The 25,747-nt window shown below is 41.1% G+C and overlaps 1 protein-coding gene across 1 annotated transcript in view; it reads left to right on the top strand.

Annotated features, from left to right (window-relative positions):
• UNC5D (unc-5 netrin receptor D) overlaps positions 1-25,747 on the top strand; it is a 274,310-nt gene that overhangs the window by 244,074 nt on the left and 4,489 nt on the right. Inside the window, exons 19-20 of the mRNA XM_027770563.1 lie at positions 2,204-2,368; positions 10,023-10,201. Coding sequence (XP_027626364.1) covers positions 2,204-2,368; positions 10,023-10,201 — 344 coding nt within the window. The remainder of the gene's footprint in view (positions 1-2,203; positions 2,369-10,022; positions 10,202-25,747) is intronic.

Below are 25,747 nucleotides of genomic sequence, written 5' to 3' on the forward strand. Positions count from 1 at the left end.
AAATGACTCCTAAGGGTTGCTGAGAGGCTCCACTGATCAGAAGTGGCCTCTACTGTAGTGTCTCCTACCAAGCGAGAAAGAAATGAGTGCATAAGTAAGAGCTGTAAAGTTGCAGGAAAGCGGGAACGAGGTACCCTTCTGGAGATGTGTGCTGTCTTCCTGGTGGTAAAAGCAGGTTGTGCTCCAGCCTACAATTCTCTTGATGCTATTCCAGAATTTCCCCCAGATGACAGCTCCCTGTAGAGACCAGGTCATATTGGCTTCCAAGAAAACCTCTTCAAATCCATGGGGGTCCATTAGTGATATGTTTTGTCAAGAAACATTTAAGATATTTCTTCCAAGGACACATTAAAAAAAATCAGAACTACTAGAAACCCTGGAAGAAGCAAGGCTGGAGAAAGCTACTATAGATATTAGGAAACCTGCCAAGTTCAGGAATTTCAGGAAACCACATCAGTACTGAACATGATTCTTAGGGAAATTCTAGAACCCTCATGTACTATACAGCCAAAGCCCTTGGGCCTGCCTGCTGATGTTGAAAGCTGTGGTCATTTACATGCGTCTCCTCCCTTCCAAATCTAGCTTCATCTGCAAGATGGAAGTATGACTTCATGCTAGCAAGAGAGTCTGTGAAATGTAACTCAGAGGCTTCTTTCTAGCCCTGCCACATGGAGGGGAACTGGGAGTGGCACACATAGTGTCATGTGCAAGGAAACCACATCTTGCACAGAAGTAAGGCTGGGGAAACGCTGTCCAGTGCCACACATACGGGCGTCTCTGAGTTCTTGTCCCTATCTGAGATGAAATTTTACTGTCTTTCCTTTACTCAGGGTTAAGAACAAACAAGCAAGACAAAACAAACACCCACACAAATTCTTATATTCAGTACTGAGATGCAAGCTAGGTGCAAATATTTGGTTTTGTTCATTTATACTCCATAAAGCTGGCTTTCTTGTCTTTAAGCATGCAATAATTTAGCATCCATCACTTTTTACCAGTGCCTTTGGGAAGTATCCAAAATCAGGATCTGGGATCCAGCCACATTGAAGACAGTGAAGTACATGAAGGGTACCAATGACGTATTGCAAACTCACATGTCTGAGCCCAGCCCAGTGGTCGGCACGTACTGACTACTCCCAGTAAAGTGATTTATACAGATTTTATCGTTTCCCCCCTCATTTAGCAAAAATCACTTCTGCCACTCCGTTGCCTACAGGTGCCTTGGGAGTGGGAACTGAACCTAACTTGCTACTTCTCATTGTGTATCTAGTCTGGCGTCTGGCCATGAGTGTGCACCTGTGGAATGAGTGAACGAAACAAGCAAGGGGTCCACCAGCTAGACCACCCACGTGGCCCAGAGTGTTTGTGTGTCTCCTGGGGAGACATGTGTATGTGGGCACTGTTGCAGTTGGTATTTATTTTCCAGTAGGATCCACTAACAATATTGTATTCTCACACAATTTTTGGTGAATCTGTGGTGTGGGGGAACAGTTGTGATTAGATAGTTTCTTTCTTTTTTTTTTTTGAGAGAGATTTTCACTATGGGGCGCGTGTGCACGCCAGACAGACAGAGACATTAGAGACAGTGAGAAATCACCCCCCCAGGGGGGATGGCCATGCCGCAATCCCTTCTCCTCCATTCTCTCAGGATCTTGGGCATGCACGCACACGCACCTGGCGTGAGTTTTAATCCACCGGGTCCGGGACACGAACCGTGGTCAACTACATGGGAGTCCAGCGACATAGCCATTACGCTAACTGCTGGTTCCCATGATTAGTTAGTTTCTTAGCACAATTTCTATTTAAATGAAAAGATATCATTCTACCCCAGGCTTGGATAGAAGGATGAACCATACAAGTCTGCTGAAGGAAAATATTTCTGTAATGGAAAGAAATGATGATTAATTTTTGATGGTATTCTTTCTAATCACGTGTGTGTGTGCGTCACCAGGTGAAATCTGAGCTCTCGTAGTGTGGCTGTAGAACTCAAATGCTCTCCATTGGAACTAACATTGATTTTGGTGCTGCTTGGTGGAGGCAGCCACGTTATCCCTGTGACAGTCCCACGTCACATAGCAATTATTTCTGCTGTGGTCATCATCATCATCATCCTAATTACCAGTGCCAGGCTCTACTGCTCTCCGATCTTTGCCACCAGGCTCTGCACACCGTACCCCTCTTGTCTCCTCCATCTTCCCCGCAGGAAGTCCCCTTCTCCCGCGTGTGGTGCAGCAACCGGCAGCCCCTGCACTGTGCCTTCTCCCTGGAGCGCTACACGCCCACCACCACCCAGCTGTCCTGCAAGATCTGCATCCGACAGCTCAAAGGCCATGAACAGATCCTCCAAGTGCAGACATCAATCCTAGAGGTGAGTCCTGGGTGCTCAGGCTGTTTGACCCCCTTTCTGAAGGACAGTAAAAATGACAAAGCTATCCCCAGCTCAGCTGTGCTATTCAGGCTCGAAACAAGTTTCTGAATGCATGCACTCTTTTTTAAAATTTTATAATTTCGTATTCACATTCAATCTTTGAACCTCTCTATACTACACAATATGACACTCTTCTAATCCTCATTACTGATAAAGGAAAATCAGATTCTTGTCCAACTTAGGATTGGATGGAGCTTCCCATTGAGCAGTGAAATTTAACCAGTCAGAGAGTATAGAGTCTGTAGAAGAACCTTTGAGATATTAAAGCTTCTTGTACATAAAACTACAAGCCAGAGGAGGCTTAGGCTATCAGCCAAGCTTCCTTATAAACTGAATTCAGATGGAATAGGTGAGACCCTTCCCACAAAGAGGCGCGAGGTCATCGAGCTGCTTTTCTGCTGCTTTGGCTGGTTCTCCAGACGCTGGTTGCCCCGTATATCTTTTCACCTTTGCGGCTAGGGCTCCTTGTTTTATTATTTCTCATGCCCTCCTGGCTCAGGGCTCTGCACACCCACGTTGCTGTTAAATCCTAGATTTATCAGTGGAACAAGATGGACAGAATGTATGTTAGCATTAGTCTTCCAACTAAGAAAACGGAAAAGGAAAGAAGTAAAGAACTAGTCCAGGTTGTATTGCTGTTGACAGGCAGGGTTAAAATGGGACTCGAACAATTCACTTGGCAACATCTGCAGACAAAACACTGGATCTCTCCCATGGCTCTCGTTTTCCCTAAACCACCAGTAGACTTTATAGTCTTAGACTTGAGCTTATAGAGTAGACAATAAGAAGCCCTCCTGAGTGGTTATTTAGGAGGAGAGGCAAAGAGTAGCAGATATGTGTAGTGGCTTTATTTACATTTTCAGGTTACTTCTGACTGGTGTAGGAAAATACTCACTTTATTGTTCATATATAGGGTATACATATGTGTATGTACATACACACATACATGTACTTATATATACGCACATATGCATATTTATCAATAAATTAATAATAAATATTCTTCTGGGCTTGGCAGAAAGTTTAACATATACAACTCAGTTTCAATTTTTTTTTTTTTCAAAAATTTGTCACTGGATAGCAGTATCATTCTTTACAGTCTCATTTTAATTCATTGTTCATGCAAAATGAGTATCACTAATTTCCCAAACAGTTTCTCTCAAGAGTGGATGGCTTTTCAAAGAATTGTGCCTTAAAATTGATAGCTGTCTTAACTGACATGTTTATGCAGTATTTGCATTCATTATTGCCAATTAGCATTATGTGCTAAAAGAGTGTTGATGAAGAAGGTAGATCCAGAAACCTGTGGTAGGATATTTTTAGAGCCTCTTTCTCAGATATCAGAGCATATTTAACACAGTGCAGCACAATATAAAACCAAAAATGTAGAACAGTTGTAAAATAAAAATAAAAGGAAAATCCAGGAATAGTTGATATTTAGAAGGCAAGAAAAAAACAGACCGTGATCCATGTTTTCTTAAATATCCATTAACGGGTCAACAAGATAATTCTAGCTTTATTTATTTATTTATTTATTTATTTAGGCAACCTGGACATTGGGGATTAACTTCTGCTATTACGTGAATTTATGTAAGAGGAATATGCTACATTCCTGGTATCTTTACCTCTTGCTTAAAGAAATTCTTAGGCACCTGGGAGGAAAATTCTCTGATAAATTCAGTCTTATTCTTTACTCTCTAATTCCTTTTTTAAAGCTTTGCAAGTTTAGTTTATTTGAAATGCCTTAAAGAAGATGACATTGTAGTATCTCTGATAATGAGAGGCAAGTATCAGAACATTTAGATATTTCTTCTTGGGCTATAGTTGTCAAATGTGTCGTCTACTGCATTTTAGAAATGTTATTAATCCTTTTGATCCTGTCAAGGATCACTTTTTTAATTGCCTCAAGCATTAATGCAGGAATTTGGCCTGATGCACTTCATAATCAACTTTATTGCTTAGACAAGTTTAATTTGTTATCATTTGTTGTATCAGAAGAAGACAAATAACTTTTGAAAATCACTATATTTTAGGTGCTGTTTCATTTGCTTAAACATTTGTCATATAACCATCACAACTCTATGAGTTAGGTATTATTACTATCACAATTTTACATGATTTAAAGTCTCAAAGAGGTCAACCTTCTTGTCTAAGATCATTGAGCTAATCAGATGGAGAGCCAGAGTGCCCAAGTGAGAGACATAGCTTCAAGATCATAATTTTTCTCCCCTTTTTCTTCTGCTTCAGGCTCTACAGCATGGTGATCCTCTCTCTACATTTACTGAGGGGCTTGTCCATAATGTAACCTTCTTTGGGGGGTTTAAATACTAGGGAACAACCATGCAGAACCAGCATTTTTGTCTTTGAGTAAATTAAAGGAGTAATATGAAAACTGAGAAGTTATTTCTTCAAAAGGAAAGAGTATGGGATACAACCAGCCATTTGTACTATGGTCTAGACCAACTGTTTATCCTGTTTATCTTCAGAAAGGGAATCTGCATCCCACATGCAGATCTGCTGCAGATGGGTGTCTTAACTGAAGGATCACTCACTGTGCTTCCAACTCTGGAGTTGCCTGACTCCTGGGAAAAGCGTACATCTGGTGGCATATCTGATTAACTAAACTGTCCTCTTTTCCCTAAAAATGATTTGATTTGGGGGTAGATGATTGAACAAAAGTGAAGATAGAGAAAGTGCTGAAAAAATTGTGATTACCTGGGCAGTGCTGGTTGCCGGGTGTGTGTGTGTGAAGGATACATTATAGACATGGGATGTTTCAATCTGCACATTAGGGTTAAAGATCATTTTTAAAGTGCATCACAGTTCATACCACCAAGCTGAAAAAGACTACTAGGTGGTTCTACTAAGTGAGTAATTAGAGTTTCATCAATTGAAATCAGTAACAGCACCTTTATGGGACTCAAACTTTTGAACCTTTCTACAGATGTCTTTGAAAAGTTTTTCTTTATTTTTTAAAATTCTACAAATATGTATGTGTATATATATATATACATATACATATATACATATATATAATCACTGTGTATTTGGAATCAGAGGACCCGTTTTTATTTAACTTGAATGGATTGTCTACTATTTTCTACACTTAACAAAGGAAGCATGAAGTGTGTGGGTGTATTATATTGATTTTAAATGTCTAAATAAATGCAATGATCATGCTCTTTGAAGGCATCTGATTCTTTCTTTATTTTTATTTTTTCATTTATTTAAAATTGACAGAGTATATGCACTCACAAGGGAGAGAGAAAGAGAAAGGACAAAGGAGAGGAAGCCCCCTGTCAATGGGAGGATGACCACACCCATCCCTTCTCCTTCATTTTCCTTTGGGATTTTACATGTACCCACACATACACCTAGCATGCTTTTCAAGCTGCGAGGTCCAGGACTTGAGCCACACATTTGGCCATGTGGGATCTAGTTGCTTTAACCACCACACCACCGGCTGGCCCTGCATTTGCTTCTTTGTGTTCCTCATCATTTGTATGATACTCCTTCATGCTTTTTATCTAAATGGTTTGCCAAATAAATATGATCCATCATATCACCCTCACACTTTAAAAATTATTTCAGTGACCAAGACAATATACTTTTTTTTCTCTTCAGAGTAGGGATTATTGTGTTAATCTTCAGAAATGGTTGAAGTTTCTTAAATTTAATCCTACTGAATTACTTAATTATTATATTGAATTAATACTGTAGTACACCAACAGTATTGGCAGTCTAAAAATTATAGGCTGGGGGAAAACAATTTTATTAATACTGAGGAGATGGGGAGAATCTCCAAGTAACTTATTTCATCATTCCTTATTAATGTAATATTATCGAAGGTTTTTTTTTCCAGTAGAAATGATTTAAGTGGGAATCTTGCATATTACAATTTTTCCTTCAAGCAATTCTCTTATCTTTCTTCCAAAAGTGATGGAAGTTGGGGAATAATTTGTCTGTTACAAAATAGATAGAATACTTGGAATTTCTCATTGATTTACAACTCCCTAAGCTAATCAGGTAGCAGCCGCTTATCTCAGATGTGCAGAGCATGGGAATCTACTGTTCTTCTGCATATTTAATATAAACAATAAGAAAATGTGATGTATCTACAGGAGTCTTATTACTTGGCCCAGATGTCTTTTAGAATGCACTATAAATGTTACATAAAGTGGCATCCTTATGCATGAAAAATATTTAAATTTGGAAACCAAGATAGAAATAGGGATTCACTTACTATACTAAAGTATAGTACAGTAAGTAGGAAAAAATACTCAGTTTTAGACTCAGTCCAATATAATGTTTTTCACATTTTTCACATTCAAATGCTCTTTTATCCAGCTTTTTCTCAGGTTATAACATGAAAGTGACCTTTCTTTTGCCCAAAGTAAACAGAGCTTAGAAACCACCAGGGCTCCCAGAAGCCAATGCTCCATCTCTGGAGACCCTCCAGCATGGACACATTCCATTTCAGGTGCATTGTCAAGACATACCCTTTTTTCAAGTTAATACCCTTTGGTGCCATTTTACAGTGGCAGCTACCATGTTAATTTGCATCAAACAATTTTTTCCAGTTTCTACCACACTCTGAAGTCAAAAAATACATAAGGAAGTTATTCCTACTTGACTTGCATTTTTTAGAGACTAGAAGGAATTTTATAAACCATGATAAAAAATGATATATCTTATCACCTATTTTATGCAGTAAGAAGCTGAGTTAGTTTATTTTATAACTACCCAATATATTAGAGCCCAACTTGTCCATTCTGCCTAAAAAACTACCTGAACATCTACTTTCTATTCCAAGGAGGCTCTCCCGTCTTTAAGGCTAACTAGTTGCCTCCTCCATGCAGCCCTTGTTACCTGAAATCCCTGGACCACAAGACCATAGTGCTCGGAGGGCGTTTTCCCACCACCCTACTCTGTGGACTGCCGGACACTTGTCTTGAAGCAGGGTGGTGCAATAAAATGCGTAGTGCAATAGTTATTGGGATTTCAGATTCTAGTTTCAGACATACCACGATCTGTCTGGGTGACTTTTACCAAGTTTCAAAACTTCTGGGGAGTCAATAAAAATGTGAAATAAGGCCAGTCGTGGTGCTGCAGTGGGAATGCAGTGCTCTCAGATGCTAATCCCATGGGAAGGGTCGAGGTTTCCATCCTGAGGACCTCCTGAGCACATCAGGCAGGCAGGCATTCACTTGTGATCTTGGCTGGCTATAGGAAGAAGTAAGATCGTGGCCTGAAAAACCTGCTGGGGGTGCTTGTCTCTCTCTCTTTTCTTCTCTCTCTGTCTTCTGTCTCATGAAATAAATAATTAAAGTTTTATTAAAAATTCAAAAAAGACTAAAATATTGAGGTTGAGAGAGGTCAGGTAGCACCGAAAGCCATTGAGCTGGGAAGTAAGATCAAAGCGAGTTCTTTGTCTGTTCTACCATGCTAACCTCAAATACTGGAAGAGTTCTGGTAAACCTAGTTCTGTAATATGCCAGGGAATAAAGCTATTAAAACCCAGTAAACAGACTATTTAACATGACAACATGTGCTTTGAGTTTCTAAGAAGAGGAACTAATCTGCAGCATTTCTCAGACTTATTTGGCCATGAGACTCCTCCTTAGAACATCTTATGAGATAGCCTCTTGGAAGTGCTGGGTTAAGACACTGTGTTTCCAAAACACAACTCTCCAAAAGTAGCCATGTTCAGCAATTACAGAAAAATGGAAAGCATTATCGGTCATTCATGAAACCTCTGCATCAACCAGTTTTCTCAGTTTTGAAGAAGACAGATTCAAGTCTGGTGGTTTCCAGCTGGGCAAGCCTGGCCCCTATTTGAGAAGTGGTGCCATGGTTGCTGTGCCCAAGTTAGGCAGACACCCCCAGGTCAAAAGGAGTACCAGGACAGACCAGAGCAGCTCAGTAAGGGTCTGCACTGATGAGGAGGAGGGAAGACATTGCTAATGCCAAGGACAGCTTCTTGGTGTTTAACAGTTCTGACTAGTCCCTTAGCCCAGCCTCAAATCTTGTGTTTTAATTACTCTCTTGCATTGCTTTTCCTTTGCTGCACAACAAATGACCACACACTCAGCAGCACTAAACACTACTCCTGTACTTTCTCCCAGTATTTGTAGGTCTGAGGTGCAGGCACGGTGTAACAAACTTCTCTGATCAGGTTGAAATCATGCTGGCTGGTTCATGTTCTCATCTAGAGAGCTGAGTCCCTTTCCAAGCTCACTCAGATTGTTGGCACAATTCAGGTGCTTGTGGCTAAAGAACTGAGGCCCACTTTTCTTGCGGGCTGCCGGCTGGCAGTCACTCTCAGCATTCCCATCGTAGGCAGTTCCAAAGATGGCTGTTTGCTTTCTTCCAGGTCAGCAGAAGAGAGACCTCCAGACCAGTGTGATCTCTTCTCTGCTGAGGGCCATCTGACTGGGTCAGGACCACTCAGGAACCTTTCTCTCTTAATTCAAACTCAATTGATTAGGCACCTTAACTTCATTGCCAGATTCCCACTTGTTTCGTAACATGTTGTAATCATGGGAGTAATTCTGTAAGTTATTTTTCAGTTTTTGAAAGTCTGTTAGGGACCAGGCAACGGTCTAGCAGAGATGCCAGACCCACGTGGAAAGGCCCTGGGTTTGCTTCTCAGGCTTCCAAGACCATACCGGGCCAGGGCACATGTGCTGGTGACCCAGGCCAGCTGAGGCCAGAGTTGGACCACAACAAGAGGACCCTGTCGGGACTGTCTGTGTCTGTCTGTCTGTCTGTCTCTTTCTCTATCTATTATTCTTGCTGATGAAAAAAAAAAAAAGAAATAAGCTTTTAAAAATGGATTAGTCCATATAAACTTATCAGCACCACTGCAAATCTGACAAATATCTGCATAGTTTTCTATCAGATATGATGACAAAGTGCCGTGATGCACTAAAATAAATTCTCCTTGGACGGGTCAGAATAGGAAGCAGGGTGTGCAGACAGCAGGCAGAAGCCTCCCAGCATGTATCACTGCCCAGGCAATTCTAGATGTTTCTGACTCATGACTTGCTCTGCTTTACACAAATAACTTAATTCTGAAATAAGACCACAATATTTACTATAAAGTGACATAACTTTCAGGGCTGGAGGAAAAACAAACTCACAATAATCAACTCTAACCACAGCCTCTGTAGCTTTCCTGAAAAGCTGCTCCCAGCCAGCTCCTTGACCAGTGGTGACTCTCTGAAGGTCATTCCTTCTGCCGAACTGAAACCTGCCAATCTGGTAGCTTCTTCCTATGAATTTTAGGTCTACCCAGGAGATCGCAAGAAAAGCCCAATTCCGCTCTGACCCGACAGCCCTTTGGGTGTTGTAAACACGTGATCATGACTCCTTTGAGTGGCAGAGGCTGATGCAAATCTCCAGTATCCAATTTATTAGCTCCTGGAAAAGTCCTTCACTGTTTTAGAACAGAGGGAAACATGTCAATGTGTTTTATAGAGGTCTTCACAGCAGGCAGGATTTTGTCCATGTGTGTTAACAAGAGTTTGAGTAAAAAATCAAAATGTCTAAGTAATGCTTTCACCTGACTATGCTTTCATTATTTTGATTACAGAATGAAAGAGAAACCATCACCTTCTTTGCACAAGAGGACAGCACTTTCCCTGCACAGACTGGCCCCAAAGCCTTCAAAATTCCCTACTCTATCAGGCAGAGGATTTGTGCTACATTTGACACTCCCAATGCCAAAGGCAAGGACTGGCAGATGTTAGCACAGAAAAACAGCATCAACAGGTAATTGTGGTAACGTCTGAAAACCCGTTTGACCATGAGAACTTGGGAAAACAAAGTGGGCTATGTGAAGTGTGGTCTCCCAGTCTCAATGTCTTATCTGGCTCCTCTGGTCTCTTGATGTGTGTGGTCCCACCAAGTAAGTGGGACAAGGGCAAGGATGTGACACCTTGCGCAACCTTTCCTGACATCCTACTGTTTGGGGGGAAAGTGTGGAGAAGTCCTACTTGGGTTCCAGTCCCAAGGTTTGCTCATTGGGTAAACCCAGTGGGGGCTTAGACAGTGTCTTTGTGGTGCTTGTGAGCCATCAGAGCACAGTCTTCAGCCAGTGGTAGGAAGACAAAGGAACAGATTTCTCACGCCACCTCCCTGTCATCGGGAGCCTTGAACTGAGCATGTCCCTAGTAAGGGGGTCCTCACTCAGTCTGCAAAAGTAGGTGCCTGGATACAGAAAAAGAGAGGGAGGGAGGGAGGGAGGGGGGGAGAGGGAGAGAGAAAGTTCGTTTGAGGATGAATAATTCTTGTATCTGAAGAAGGTAGAGGCCATCATATAAACGAAAGGTCACTTTCATACTCCTTAGCTGAGTATGCTGCTGAAACCTACCCTCCTCATTTCTGCACTAACATTCAGCAGAGCTGGGAGCAGAGCAAGGTTCATAGTGGGCTTTATTACATTAGAGGAGAAAAGACAGGGGTGACGCCATCCAAAGTAACACTGTGTGTGTGGCAGGTTGGGCTCAGCGTAAGGGATAGCTAGCCAGAGAAGGCACTGACAAATGAAACCTCCCCCTTCCCCACCCATATGCCCTGAAATGAATGCGAGAGGGAACAAGTTTCGCCAGGACCCTTATTTCCCTTTCCTTTCGTACTATTTTTTTTTCTTTTGAGGCAAAGCCTTATTTTCTTACTGTTTGGCTTGCTCTGTCATTTCCGTTTTTTGTTCTTTATTTTCATAGACGTCCTACCTGACTCTTTCTTCTCTGAAAGGGAAGGTAGATGCCTGCCAAGGATGGAGTGCTGCTCCCTGATTCAAAAGCCATCCAGGATCCAAGAACAGAGGACCTAGCTAGAGAGCCGCCAGGCTCAGAAAGTCAAGTCGAGACAGGAGACATTTCTGCAAGAGAAAACTGACTTTAGAGAGACAGGCAGACCTGCAAAGAATAGATACGTTCTTGAAAAGGCTTATATTGAAAATTAAAGAATGCAAAAATGTATGAGTGTACAGGGGAAAAAATAAGTTGAATATTTCCAAGCAACTTTGAGGAAGGATGAGCTGTCTTATATGTAACTCATAAACACCATGACCATGTCAATTTCACTTTTGGATCAGCATGAGTACAAGAGTGAAAAGCTAATTCAAAAAGCATAATTTGATTAAAAAAGAAAAAAATGCATCGAGCAGAAACTAAAAAGATCTGCATGGCAGTCCTGGGTCTGCTCCCAGCTCCAATCTACCTACAAATCACTCCCACCCCAGGTTTCTCTTCTTCAAATGCAATTCATTCATGTGGAAACTATACCAACTCTCTCATTTCCTCCAGCTAAAAAAAGTTTATGATTTTTATTATTATTATTATTATTATTATTATTATTATTATTATTTCATCTTTGCTATAGGGTGTGTGTGCTTGTATGAGCAAGAGATGCAGAGACAATGCGAGAGAAAGTGAGAAATCATCACCCCCCTGGGGAGTGGCCACACTGCAATCCCTTCTCCTCCAGTCTCCTCTCTGAATTTTGGGCACACATGCACACATGCCTAGCATGTTTTCCAGCCTCCATATCCGGGACTCCAACCATGGTTGGCCATGTGGGTACCCAGTGCCTTAACTTCCACGCCATTTGATGGTCCAAATGTTTATGAATTTTCAGTCACCATTGAGAACACAGGCGTTGTCAGAAGTATCTGTGGATATTCTCCATGCTGTCATTACTGTACTGGATGAGCTCGTGACGTCCCTTCCCTGTCCTGTTTTATTCTCCGTGTATAGTCCGTGTGGGAGGTCTATGCCAAGTGTCCCCAAAGCCACCCATCCCTGACCTTGCTCAGTGGGCAATGTGTGTTTTAAACTGGGGGCCCTAGTCTCACAACCTTTTGTATCTGGACACTAAGGAGCAGTGAAGGGCTGCACTGGAGCAGACTGGCCCCCAGCATCTGACGTCTCAGGACTTGAGCACTTGGTGTACCTGCTGGTTAGCTTGGTTTTCTCTGAGGAAGCCTTAGTAATCCAATGACCTATTCATTGGAAGTTTCTAATGCTGTGCCCAAATACGTGGTCTCTCCATGTATGTGAGTTGTTCCCCTTGACGCTTTCACAACTCATAGTCAATTAGCATAGCATGAGTACATATCATCTACTTCTCTTTAAATCTCCTTTTTATTACAATTTCTGGCTTACCTATATTTGATGCATATTTTTGTGGACTCCGTATGTCTTTTGTTTGCTTGTTTGTATTTTAAGAGATTTTTGCTATAGGACATGTGCACTTGCCAGAGAGACAGAGACAGAAAGTGAGAAATCACTCTCCAGGGGAGATGTCCACACAACAATCTCTTCTCCTCCATTCTCCCCTCAGGATTTCGGGCATGCACATGTGCCTGGTGTGAAATTTAAGCTGCTGGATCTGGGACTCAAACCACGATCGCCTACGTGCGAGTTCAGTGACGTAACTGCTACACCATCTGCTGGCCCCCAGGATGGTTTTTTAAAGCATACAGACAGGGCATAATCATCGAATCAAGTACATACACATATTCAATCTCATGTAGTTAAATTACTCGATTTCTGGCCTTCCCCTTTATACTCGCTCTTTACTCTCCACAGTTAGTCTAACTATGGAGAGTGAACGATTAAGGGTGGGAGGAAGCAAAACTCTTCTGTAAAGGACCAGGATCATTGAAGCCATCTGGAATCTTCTACAGCTACTCAGCAACTTTTCAGCTCTGTTGCTGTAACATGAAAGAGGCCAGAAAGAATACATAAACAAGTGGGCCTACCTATGTCCCAGTAAGCTGTTTACCAAAAGGGGCAACAGCTCATATCTGACCCCTGATTTCAATGAGTCTGTCTCGGTGAGTAAAACTTTCGTAGGGTCTTGTGGCTTTGGTCAGGATGGCATCTGTACCTAAGGCTTCTCATTCTGTATCCACACCCCTTGTCAGGGGAGGGGGTAGAAAGGGCCTTTCCTTAAACTGGTGTGGTTAGGTAGAGATGGTCACTGAGATACTCAGAGACGCAGAATTGGAGAAAGGTTCCTCCAAGCCCCCTTGTGCTTTGGCAGCTCATTCTCATTCTTATTTTGCAGAAATTGTCAAGTTCCGCATATGTTTTCATTACTGTACCAAAGATACATGTTTTCCTACATGGAAATAAATGCATGTGACAGAGATGAAGGGGACTTTCAGATATAATTTGTCACAATTCCCTTTAATATAATCCCAAATCACTGTTTTTGCTCTCTTATGGTTGCAAGTAATGTAGTATGGAACTAACAATAAATGTGTTAAGACAGAGAAATCTGAAATTGTCAGTATGCCATTATGATTGCCTAATAAAGCTATTCCATAGCTTGAGACTCCATCAACTCTGTGATCACAACAGGAAGATAATCACAGAGCACAGAGCCTACCTTTCTATTCAGAGCATCCACGTACCTTCATCCGTGACAACATTGTTACCTACCCTTCCCTTCCTTTCAGTCTCCAGAAATGTCAAAAGCTAGCAAAACAACAGCCTCACATTGTGAAGGAGAGTTTTTAAAAGGAATGGAGGAAAACCTTTGCTTTTGTTTTATTACCAGGGAAAATGTTCTCTTACTCTCCTTTTGGTAATTGCAAATGTCACTGATGAGCAGCGGCCTGATTGCCAAACACATTTCTTCCTTATCTGGATAGGTTAGAAAAGACAGGGAATACAAAGGCAGGGCTTAGCAGTTGGTGAGCCTGTGAGAAATGTCAGGGGTGTCTGCTATGAGGCTGGTGACATCAGTGGCCTTGCCACTGACCTGGCATATGGATCCTGTTATAGAGCCTAGAGAAGAAAGTCGTAGGAAATGTTCGCAATCACAGATTCTAGGAGAACACCCAGGCTACGCTTCAGAGCTGAGATAGTGCATGTGTTCCATAAACTCATCTGCTGTAACTCTCCACCACCATGCTCTCGTTCATGTGTGATTAGTGAAGGTGTACAGGCAAAACTATGAAGCTGTTCGGGCAGTGGTAGATGGTAGAGGCGCTGCCAAGGACTAAATTAATTAAACTAACTGTACCCAAACCTGAACTTCCATAGTACTTTGTAATTTTATATGTTTTATTTTAAAAATATACCAAGGTAAATATACCAAGATAAGGCCATCTACGTAGGGAAATTCAGAGAATATTTTATGAACTCTTTCATAGAACAGTACACTTGACCTTAAAAACTTGTTTCCTGATAAATAAAATAGCCATGAACAAGCATCAATGCATTTTAAAAGTTAGTCTTCAAAGAAAGCTCCATGAGCCAGCAGGTGGCATGGTGGTTAAGGGTGCTCGAGTCCCACATGGCCAACCATAGTTTGAATCCTGGACCTGATGGTTTGCTTTCTCACTTTCTATCTCTCTTGCTCTCTCTCTCTGGTCAAATTTAAATAAACAAATTAATTAATTAATAAAATTAATAAAATAATTGTTTTTTAAAAAGAAAGCAAGCTTCATGGCTGGTGTTATGGAGGATTTCTCTACTCTCCAGGGGAGATGTCCACACAACAATCTCTTCTCCTCCATTCTCCCCTCAGGATTTCGGGCATGCACATGTGCCTGGTGTGAAATTTAAGCTGCTGGATCTGGGACTCAAACCACGATTGCCTACGTGCGAGTTCAGTGACGTAACTGCTACACCATCTGCTGGCCCCCAGGATGGTTTTTTAAAGCATACAGACAGGGCATAATCATCGAATCAAGTACATACACATATTCAATCTCATGTAGTTAAATTACTCGATTTCTGGCCTTCCCCTTTATACTCGCTCTTTACTCTCCACAGTTAGTCTAACTATGGAGAGTGAACGATTAAGGGTGGGAGGAAGCAAAACTCTTCTGTAAAGGACCAGGATCATTGAAGCCATCTGGAATCTTCTACAGCTACTCAGCAACTTTTCAGCTCTGTTGCTGTAACATGAAAGAGGCCAGAAAGAATACATAAACAAGTGGGCCTACCTATGTCCCAGTAAGCTGTTTACCAAAAGGGGCAACAGCTCATATCTGACCCCTGATTTCAATGAGTCTGTCTCGGTGAGTAAAACTTTCGTAGGGTCTTGTGGCTTTGGTCAGGATGGCATCTGGACCTAAGGCTTCTCATTCTGTATCCATACCCCTTGTCAGGGGAGGGGGTAGAAAGGGCCTTTCCTTAAACTGGTGTGGTTAGGTAGAGATGGTCACTGAGATACTCAGAGACGCAGAATTGGAGAAAGGTTCCTCCAAGCCCCCTTGTGCTTTGGCAGCTCATTCTCATTCTTATTTTGCAGAAATTGTCAAGTTCCGCATATGTTTTCATTACTGTACCAAAGATACATGTTTTCCTACATGGAAATAAATGCATGTGACAGAGATGAAGGGGACTTTCAGATATAATTTGTCACAATTCCCTTTAATATAATCCCAAATCACTGTTTTTGCTCTCTTATGGTTGCAAGTAATGTAGTATGGAACTAACAATAAATGTGTTAAGACAGAGAAATCTGAAATTGTCAGTATGCCATTATGATTGCCTAATAAAGCTATTCCATAGCTTGAGACTCCATCAACTCTGTGATCACAACAGGAAGATAATCACAGAGCACAGAGCCTACCTTTCTATTCAGAGCATCCACGTACCTTCATCCGTGACAACATTGTTACCTACCCTTCCCTTCCTTTCAGTCTCCAGAAATGTCAAAAGCTAGCAAAACAACAGCCTCACATTGTGAAGGAGAGTTTTTAAAAGGAATGGAGGAAAACCTTTGCTTTTGTTTTATTACCAGGGAAAATGTTCTCTTACTCTCCTTTTGGTAATTGCAAATGTCACTGATGAGCAGCGGCCTGATTGCCAAACACATTTCTTCCTTATCTGGATAGGTTAGAAAAGACAGGGAATACAAAGGCAGGGCTTAGCAGTTGGTGAGCCTGTGAGAAATGTCAGGGGTGTCTGCTATGAGGCTGGTGACATCAGTGGCCTTGCCACTGACCTGGCATATGGATCCTGTTATAGAGCCTAGAGAAGAAAGTCGTAGGAAATGTTCGCAATCACAGATTCTAGGAGAACACCCAGGCTACGCTTCAGAGCTGAGATAGTGCATGTGTTCCATAAACTCATCTGCTGTAACTCTCCACCACCATGCTCTCGTTCATGTGTGATTAGTGAAGGTGTACAGGCAAAACTATGAAGCTGTTCGGGCAGTGGTAGATGGTAGAGGCGCTGCCAAGGACTAAATTAATTAAACTAACTGTACCCAAACCTGAACTTCCATAGTACTTTGTAATTTTATATGTTTTATTTTAAAAATATACCAAGGTAAATATACCAAGATAAGGCCATCTACGTAGGGAAATTCAGAAAATATTTTATGAACTCTTTCATAGAACAGTACACTTGACCTTAAAAACTTGTTTCCTGATAAATAAAATAGCCATGAACAAGCATCAATGCATTTTAAAAGTTAGTCTTCAAAGAAAGCTCCATGAGCCAGCAGGTGGCATGGTGGTTAAGGGTGCTCGAGTCCCACATGGCCAACCATAGTTTGAATCCTGGACCTGATGGTTTGCTTTCTCACTTTCTATCTCTCTTGCTCTCTCTCTGGTCAAATTTAAATAAACAAATTAATTAATTAATAAAATTAATAAAATAATTGTTTTTTAAAAAGAAAGCAAGCTTCATGGCTGGTGTTATGGAGGATTTCTCTGAATTTCTCTGCCATTTCTCTGAAACCATAGGTAGTTACTGAAGTTTTACTATTAAATCCTTCTGCTGGAAGACTTCCTCATCTTCATATTCCAGAACCTGTGAAAGTGTAGCCAGCTTGGCCATGTTGCCATGGAAACAGACTCAGGAAGTGCAGGTAGATGAGTAGAAGGAAGAAGACAAAATGGAGAAGATCCCATGATGGAAAGTAGTACATACATTACACCTTAGTAACAGTCTTTCCAAAACCTTCCCTAAGAGTATACTTGTTAGAAAACGTGTGAGTACTTCCAGGAAAACACATTTCTTATTAGTCAGCTAGTTAAAACAGTTCAAACGTACCTGAAATGTTAGGGCTTGCAAGTGGTTATATGAACCTTAACAACGAATGGAATTCTTCAAACCTCATGGCTGATAAGCAGGGATGTAGTAATTTGTTTTCTATCAAATGTCTGGCAAGATCTTCAATGAGAAGCAAAGTCTCCTTCTCACGTGGAGGCCACATGATTTCATTCCCTCTAGCTACTCTCCGATTCAACACAAGAGAACAGGAAAATGGCTGGGGCGGTGGGAAACAATGGTGAATGACAGCTTGTCAGTCTATGTCTGAGTAACTTGAGAATTCATAGGAGGTGGAAGAGTTTCAGCCAGGTTTTTGAGGGGAAAGAAAAGAAAAAGAGGGGGACCAGCAGTTAGCATAATGGCTATGTTGCTGAACTCCCATGTAGCCGACCGTGGTTCGAGTCTCAGACCCGGTGGCTTAAACTCACGCCGGGCATGTGTACATGCCTGCCCAAGATCCCGAGAGGAGAATGGAAGAGAAGGGATTGTGGTGTGGCCATCCTCCCTGTGTGGTGATTTCTCACTTTCTATCTCTCTGTCTCTCTCTTTCTGGTGCACACACGCACCCTATAGCAAAAACCTCTCCAAAAAAAAAAAAAAAAGATAATAGGGAAGAAAGTGAGGACAATATGTATATAGCAGTGGTCCCCAACCCCTGAGCCATGGATAGCTACTGGTTGGTGGCCTCTTAGGAACCAGGTCGCACAGTAGGATGTGAGTGGTGAGCAACCGAGTGAAGCTTCTTCTGGATTTACAGCCGTTCATTACTCACATCGCATTGGAGCTCCCCTCCCCATCAGATCAGGGGCAACATTAGATTCTCATAGGAGCACAAACCTTACTGTAAACTTCAGTGTGAGGGACCTAAGTTGTGCCCTCCATTTGAGAATCTAATGCATGATGATCTGAGATGGAGCTGAGGCAGTGATACTAGCACTGGGGAATGACGGTAAATACTGCATTGTGGTGAACCATGCAATTATTTTACTAGATATTACAATGTAACAATAATAGGAATAAAGTCTACAATAAATAAAATGTTCTCGAATCAGCCCAAAAATAATCCCCACACCCAATCCAGGAAAAACTTGTCTTCCACAAAACCAGTTAGTGATGGCAAAAAGGTTGGTAACCAATGGCATACAAAATGCCTCCTTTAAGGGAGGGCCACCATGTGGGTGAGCTGAGGACCACTTACATGGGGTACTTTAATTCCTGTGTTTAGGATTTACTATGATTACATACCAGACTAAGCTTTCTCAGTTCTTCAAACTAGAGGCCAGGAAACACATTCCAACCTTTAAACACATTCTGAACTGTCATTTCTGAAAAATATTCCTCATGACTCCTCTAGGGAGAATTGATGCTTAGGGTGATAGTATTACACAGGTCCTGGGAAGTAAAATACATGGAGACCAAATGAGATTTTTGCAGTTCTGGCCCAGTGGACTTAGCAGGGACTGAAATTTGCAAAGCCTTTAATGTGAAGTCAGAGGGACCTAGCACAGCAAAGTGGTCGGTATTTAGGCTTCATTCTGCCACAACCAGTACCTTGTGACTCTTCCAAACAACATGAAGCTAAAAGCAGACAGCCCTGGGACAAGTTTAGCCATGAATAGGCTGTGTACAGTTTGTAAGTGGCAGGTGTCCATCCCAAAGCCAGTACCTTGTGAATCTTCCAAACAATATGAAGCTGAAAGCAGACAGCCCTGGGACAAGTTTAGCCATGAATAGGCTGTGTACGGTTTGTAAGTGGCAGGTGTCCATCCTGAGGCAACGTGTAAGAGGAGCTTTGTATGTTCCTCCTGGAGAACTGGGGTGATGCGCTCCCTGTCAGCCCCAGCAGATGGTGACAGGCACCTTACGTTTGTTCAGGCAGTGGGTAAACTCGTGCTGTTCTTTGAAGAAGTAGTTTTCCCTCCTTTAAGCTAGTTTAGTGTTCTGAAAAGTTAGACACACCAAAGCCCCTTTATGGCCGAAATAATCCCCTTCACACATGCTGTTTCAAACACGACTGAGAAAGCTGACAATTTCTCTATGTCTGAATATGTTGTTTTCATATTTTGAAAAAGTATTATGTGGGATGATTTTACCAAAGTTGTTAGAGTGTCCTTTATGTGCTTCTTCCTTTTCAATTATTTGCGAGGTTTCCTCGGCAGTTATCTGAGCAGTTTGCATAGCAAGATACCTATATAGTCCACCCTTCTCTCGCCAGTTGGAATAGCATTAGGGCTTTTCTTTTAGAATAAACAGTAGCCAGCCCATTTTACCCTCAGGATTCTCAAGAATGTATCCCGGTTATTGAAAAGGAAAACTTGAATTTAGTTTGAGTTATTTTTTTTTTTGTAATATATGCCAATTCAAAAAAAATTGGAATTTTTAGTTTGCTATTTTTCAAAATCTTTTTATTTCTCAAATTGCAAAATCATCATGGGCACGTCCTGTCAGGGAAGAAACCAGAGAATGAAAAGCTGGGATGACAACCTACTTCGTTCTCGCTTGACAGCCCGTAGGTACTCAGTCCTCTGGTCTCCAGAGCTTGCAACATTTTCCAAAGAAGGAAGTGTCCTTGCTATTCTCATTCAAGAACCAGAGTACGGGTTAGGCAAAGGGTAACTATGAGGGACTTTGTGTTGCCAAGTGATTGGCCTAAACGAATGGACACACTTCTTCAGGGCACGGCCGAGCCACACTCAGCACATGTCCGGTCTTTCCCCCTCCCTCTTGGGTTCTCCACACCATTCTGCTTTCACTGGAAGATGCAGGCAGATACTGGTGCTCATCTCTTGCATCATCTTTAGTAAGTGTCTGTTTTCCACTGAAGGCTGCTCTGCTGTTTGCTGAGTACCCAGTGAGGCTGAAGTTTGGGGACAAGCATGTGATGAGCAGGTCAAAAGCTGATAATGTTCAAGGACTGATTTTCCTTATAAATGGCTTTCCTCTTCTATTTACATTTAAATAACCATATAGCGGGTTGGTTGTGATCATGCAAGAGACCTTTGTTAGATGAGACAATTAGAATGCTAGCAGAAATATTAACCTGGTTTTTCATTATGACTGCGTTTCAATTCCCTGTTTGGTACTGTCCAGTAAGATGGTGCACTGGTCTTGTAATGATATTTCCCAGTTGATTACGGGCAGCTTCACTTAGTTTTCACTTTCTAATACAGTCAAACTACTCAGAAAGAAGATATGTTTTTAATGAATTTTAGGGAAAAAGGCGCAGGTAAAGATAAGTTACTGCAATATAAGGGGTCTTTCACAGGTTCATGGAAAATGCATATTGTGAAAAACAAAAGAAAAACTTGGATTTCAAAAATTTTGCACCAAAATAAACTCATACCTTGATTCCATTTTCCAAATAAACTTACTGCCTTCAAGTTATAGGTGCAAGTGTTCCAGTCTGTTCTAAAGTGTTCAGAGGAAAGTTCAGCTCTGAATGTGATCACAGCATGTAGCTGGCATGAAGTATCTTTTCTGTGAAGGATGTTAGTGCAACTCAATCCTGGTCCCTTACTCCATTTTAGTATAAAATTTATTCTCAGGATTAGTCACAGGAAGAGCATGCAGCCTGCCAGTAGGGGTATGAGCCCCTGGTAGCATGGTTCTGAGGAACTGAAATAAAGGCTTTGTTAACTGGAACCTCAGATGAAAGGGAGTTCCTCACGGGCCATGCATAGGCTGAGAGAACTGAGCTTAGCTGGGCAGCTTCCAGATGTTGAAGTGCAAAGTGCCTGTGGGCTGTCAGTGCACTTCCCTGGGGTGACCATAGAGCCCCACCCTGTGACCTCTCCACCACTGGTATTGAATCTCTGCTATCCGAAGGAGGTTTCAGATGTTCTAGTCCCTAAGGCCTCTACATTAAGCACTGCAGAAATTCTCAAAGACTGGCAAGCTTTCACAGTACTAAAAAAGGGTGAGCTCTCTAGCCAGTTTTCTCTGACTCGGTACGGCAAACGTTCATGAAGATGTTACATGGCCTAATTTTGGCCCACTTCCCCCAAAATAGGGGGCTCAATAACTATATCCAAAAACCGCTCAAATATCTTTTAAGTTCCATTAATAGTTTAGCATGGTTATTATTTTAGTGTGATTATTAGTTTAACTTGGTTATTAGTTTGAAGAGGAACTTTGAAAACTGAGGTTCCATGTACAATTTGAATTTTCGACCCATATATGCATTATAAGTTGACCTATATCTGACTGGTGAAATTGGTAAGGTAAAGATTCGTGTCTTTAGTTATGTCTTGGCTTCTGCTTGAAACATGAGATATTAATTGGGGCAAGGGGTTGGATAGGGAAGTCTCTGAGAAATGGAATTAATCATGGTAATAAAACAAACTCCACAGAACTGAGGTGTGTAAAAAGCATTTAAGTTCAACAAAATGAAATTAAGTTGAATAAACCATTAATACTCAGTGAACCTACGTGGGTAAGGTATTCAAATGTCTTAGCATGAGCTTTAATCTGTGTACACACATATTTTACTGTTTGTCTGTACTCAGAGTTCCACAAGATAAAGTCGCTGTGTCTATAAGGCTGGAGGAAACCAAACTGAAGAAATAGAATGATTCTAAAGCAAACTTTTCTAGAGAAATTGTGCTGTAGAGATCAATCTTATCTTCATAGGATATAAAATATTTAAGAAATCACGGAAAATAAATCTTAGTTTTCAAAATTATTTCAGTTGATCAGAACTTGTGAAGGATTAAACAAAAGGTCTGTGAAACTCAATCCGTAAAAGCCTAAAAATTTGAAGCATGTAAGATGCTTTCACATCTATTTAACATCCAGTTCTTTTAAAATTTCATAGAAAAAAAATAAGTTTTTAAGAAGTACTTATATTTAATTTTATTTATTATTATTAAAGAAGTACGTTATGTTTTAAAAATGTTTTAAAGAAGAACTTATATTTCATTTTATTTGTTATTATTATTTTTAATTTGCTGTAAGATATGTGTGCTCACCAGAGAGAGAGAGAGAGAGAAAGTGAAAAAAACAAACTGCCAGGTCCAGGACTTAAACCATGGTTGGCCATGTGGCTGCCCAATGCTTTAACCACCACATTACCTTCTGGCCCCTCACCCTCAAAAGAAGTTTTATTTTCAGGCATCTACCTAAATATTCTGGCTTCCTGGTTTTGCTTTCAGGCTTTATTTGCAAAACAAACAAACAAAAGGCAAAGACACCCAGGGAATTGCTTAAAACTATTCACAACTCTTGGTGTGAATTCTGTTTTGTAGTATGATCAGTGTTCTCTGACTTTGGGAGAACTGACCTCCTGATGCCCCGATGAGCCAACATTACTGTGGAGAGAAATGAGCCACACAGAATGGGATCAGGGTAATTTCAAAAAGGTGGTTTGAAGAGAACCAAATGGATGAATGGCATACGGAGTTTCCAAAACAATAGTGTCATTGCACAAATGTGAACAGTAAACACATTCAGCTGTCTGAGAGTAACAGCCCACTTCATCAAAACCCTTGAGTTGTGTATACATTAATTATTCCATGGTAGACAAGTGAATACAGTTTAACAGGACGTCTGTTCATTGAAATGGTGACAGCATTATTTTTAATAAGGCTGTTAAGTTCCTCTTCTATGTAGTTATTAAGCCTAGGTGGAACTTGAGGTTTCTGTGGGTTGTGCTGAGTGTGCTTGTGTAAGTCCAAAGAATAAATCTAAAGCTTGCTTTCGGAGCACATCTCACTGGCTGCAGTATGCCCAGAGGCCTGTGCCAAGTCAGAGTTATATTTCTGTGCCTTCGACCATATAGCTTCCTCTAGCCTTGGGTAACTTCTCTGCAGTTCAGAATGCTACAGGGCTTACAGAGCCCCGTGACTGGAAGGAGTCACCCTCCAGGTCCTCCCCTCTTCCTCTGAGTAGCTGGACTTTCAACATCCTCCTGCCCTTGCCATGAATTTAAGAATTTTAGTATTGTGTTGGGACAAAGATTCACTACAACCTTTCAAACATATTCTTTATGCCTCTCTAAGTTTTTATTATCACATTTTTATGCCCAGGTCTTCCCTTCATGTCTGGAAATGTCAAAGATCCCCACACATACAGATGAAGCTTTCAGAGTGCTTGAGGCAAGCTTCGGATTTAGCTAGTAGGTGCTTACTTGAAAATGCAGCACTAAACAAAGTTTGGTTTCAGCTTCTTTCAAATAGTGGTCAGCTATAGAAACCTTGTTTGGGTGGTAAGACAGCCCAGAACAGGGGACAACTCAGACCAGAGTTCAACACAGTGCCCTACAGGTCAAGCTGGCCCACCACCTGTTGTTTTGCAGTCCACAAGCTAATGATGATTTTTTTATTTTTAGGTGGTCAGAAGAATATCTAGAGTATTATTGTGCCATTGGCGTAGAATACAGTGTAACTTTTGGGTTAAAAGGATCACAGTATCTAGTCAACCTGATGGGACACAAATTCACTGTTGCTCAGTAGCAAATACAAAACATAACTCCTCAATGAAACTGTGAGAAAGCTAGTACTGCTTTTATTGGTGTAGTTTGGGGAATAGCAATGGAGATCAGAAGGAATTATTTACTCAAGCTGGAAACACAAGTATATCTGTAGTCATTATTCTCATGATGAATATAAAAAGAGATTTTCATATGAGCCATGCAGAGTCCACACAGGCCCAGGCTTTCTGATTGTCCTTTTCTCAGCCAGTCTTTCTGATTGAGTCCTTCTGGCCTGAATGCCATTAATGTTTGAAGGTAGACATGGTGCCTTCCCCACACACACCTGCACATGACCAGGAAGGAGTGCCCACATTCAAAGCGAAGTTCTTAAGTTTGAGCAAGTATAATCCCTTCCACTGCTCAAGCATTTATATATATATATAAACACACACACAAACACACACACATACATATTTTTAAGAATTATTTAAGTCTATTATTACTAGATAGATAGATAAAGAATTATTTTATTTATTTTTTTTAAATTGCTATAGGGCACATGTGCAAGAGAAAGAGAGAAGTGAGAAAGTAATGTACCAGGTCCAGGTCTTGAACCATGGTTGGCCATGTGAGAATCCAGTGCCTTAACCATCATGCCACCTGCTGGCCCGCTGGCCTTATATATTAATTAGAAATATTTAAAAGATACATTTTTCCATTAAAATATAAATATAATTCCAAACATATAAAAGGATATAGTTTAATAAAATATAAACTGTTTATTTTTTAAACTTGATGTTATTTTAGTCTCTGAGCCATCAACTTGAATCTAATTTAGGTAATATTTTACTGATTGCTACCATTTACTCTATTGTGTTCACAAGGAATGCCTGCTTCCTCTGTTACCCTGTTTAGCAAGTTCACACACACCTACAATGCAAGGTTCAATGCTCATCTCCTCTTCTCTCAAAATAACTTGTGTCTCCTCTGAACCCTTTTTATCCTTGTACTTAAGCTTTCATGTGAGTAAAAATGGTTATGTATTTCCTGTGTGTGTGAGCTTTGCCTTTCCAACTTGACTGCAAACCTGAAGGGTTAGAGTCATACCTAGCAATTTTCTGAGTCTGCTAGAGCACATATCATAATTCTACAATAGGTCTTTACGCCATGTCCCTCAGCTGAGTAATCAATTCCTATAAGCCTTTTTCAAATGATATGGTATCTTCTGTGGGGAAAAAAAAAGGTAACCTTTTGGACAATAGCTTTGCTATGATGAAGATGAGAACACCACAAAGGACTAAAGGTCATTGGTTTTTATAGGAACTTTTACAACAAGAGTGGAAATGTCATCTCTGGCAAAGTTCTGATGAGTCGAAAAGGTTTTCCGGCATCGACCCAGAATTGTCTATTTGGAGGCTGGTTCTGCCTCCCATCACCATACTCATCCCATAATCACAAAGTGGTTCACACAGACAAGAGCCCTGGAAGAGGAGACTTGCCTGAGGGCACTTTGCCATTTAGAAGAACCACATACACTCAACAGTTCAAAGGCCTCATGAGACCGGCACGGCCAGTCGGCTGTCAAATAACATGAGTGTGAGGTGACTTCAGAACGCTTCTAGGAAAAAAGGAGGAATTTATTTTGGTGCAAAATATTTTTTGACATCTATGCAGTTTTCTCAACAGACGCCCTTCCTAGGAACTTTTCAGAGATCAATCATATTAGGGGTTCTGCACGAACTTTCTGCTATACAGTGAATCTAGGTAGAAGGCCAGTTTAGGAAAGGCTCTCCCTAGCTTCCTTTCTTTTTTCTTTCCTTTCTCCCCTTGTTTTTAAAAGACTACTCGTCTTATATATATATATATATATATATATATATA

This window comes from Tupaia chinensis, unplaced genomic scaffold (assembly GCF_000334495.1).
Source record: "Tupaia chinensis unplaced genomic scaffold, TupChi_1.0 Scaffold000144_1, whole genome shotgun sequence".
NCBI classification, from domain to species: domain Eukaryota; kingdom Metazoa; phylum Chordata; class Mammalia; order Scandentia; family Tupaiidae; genus Tupaia; species Tupaia belangeri.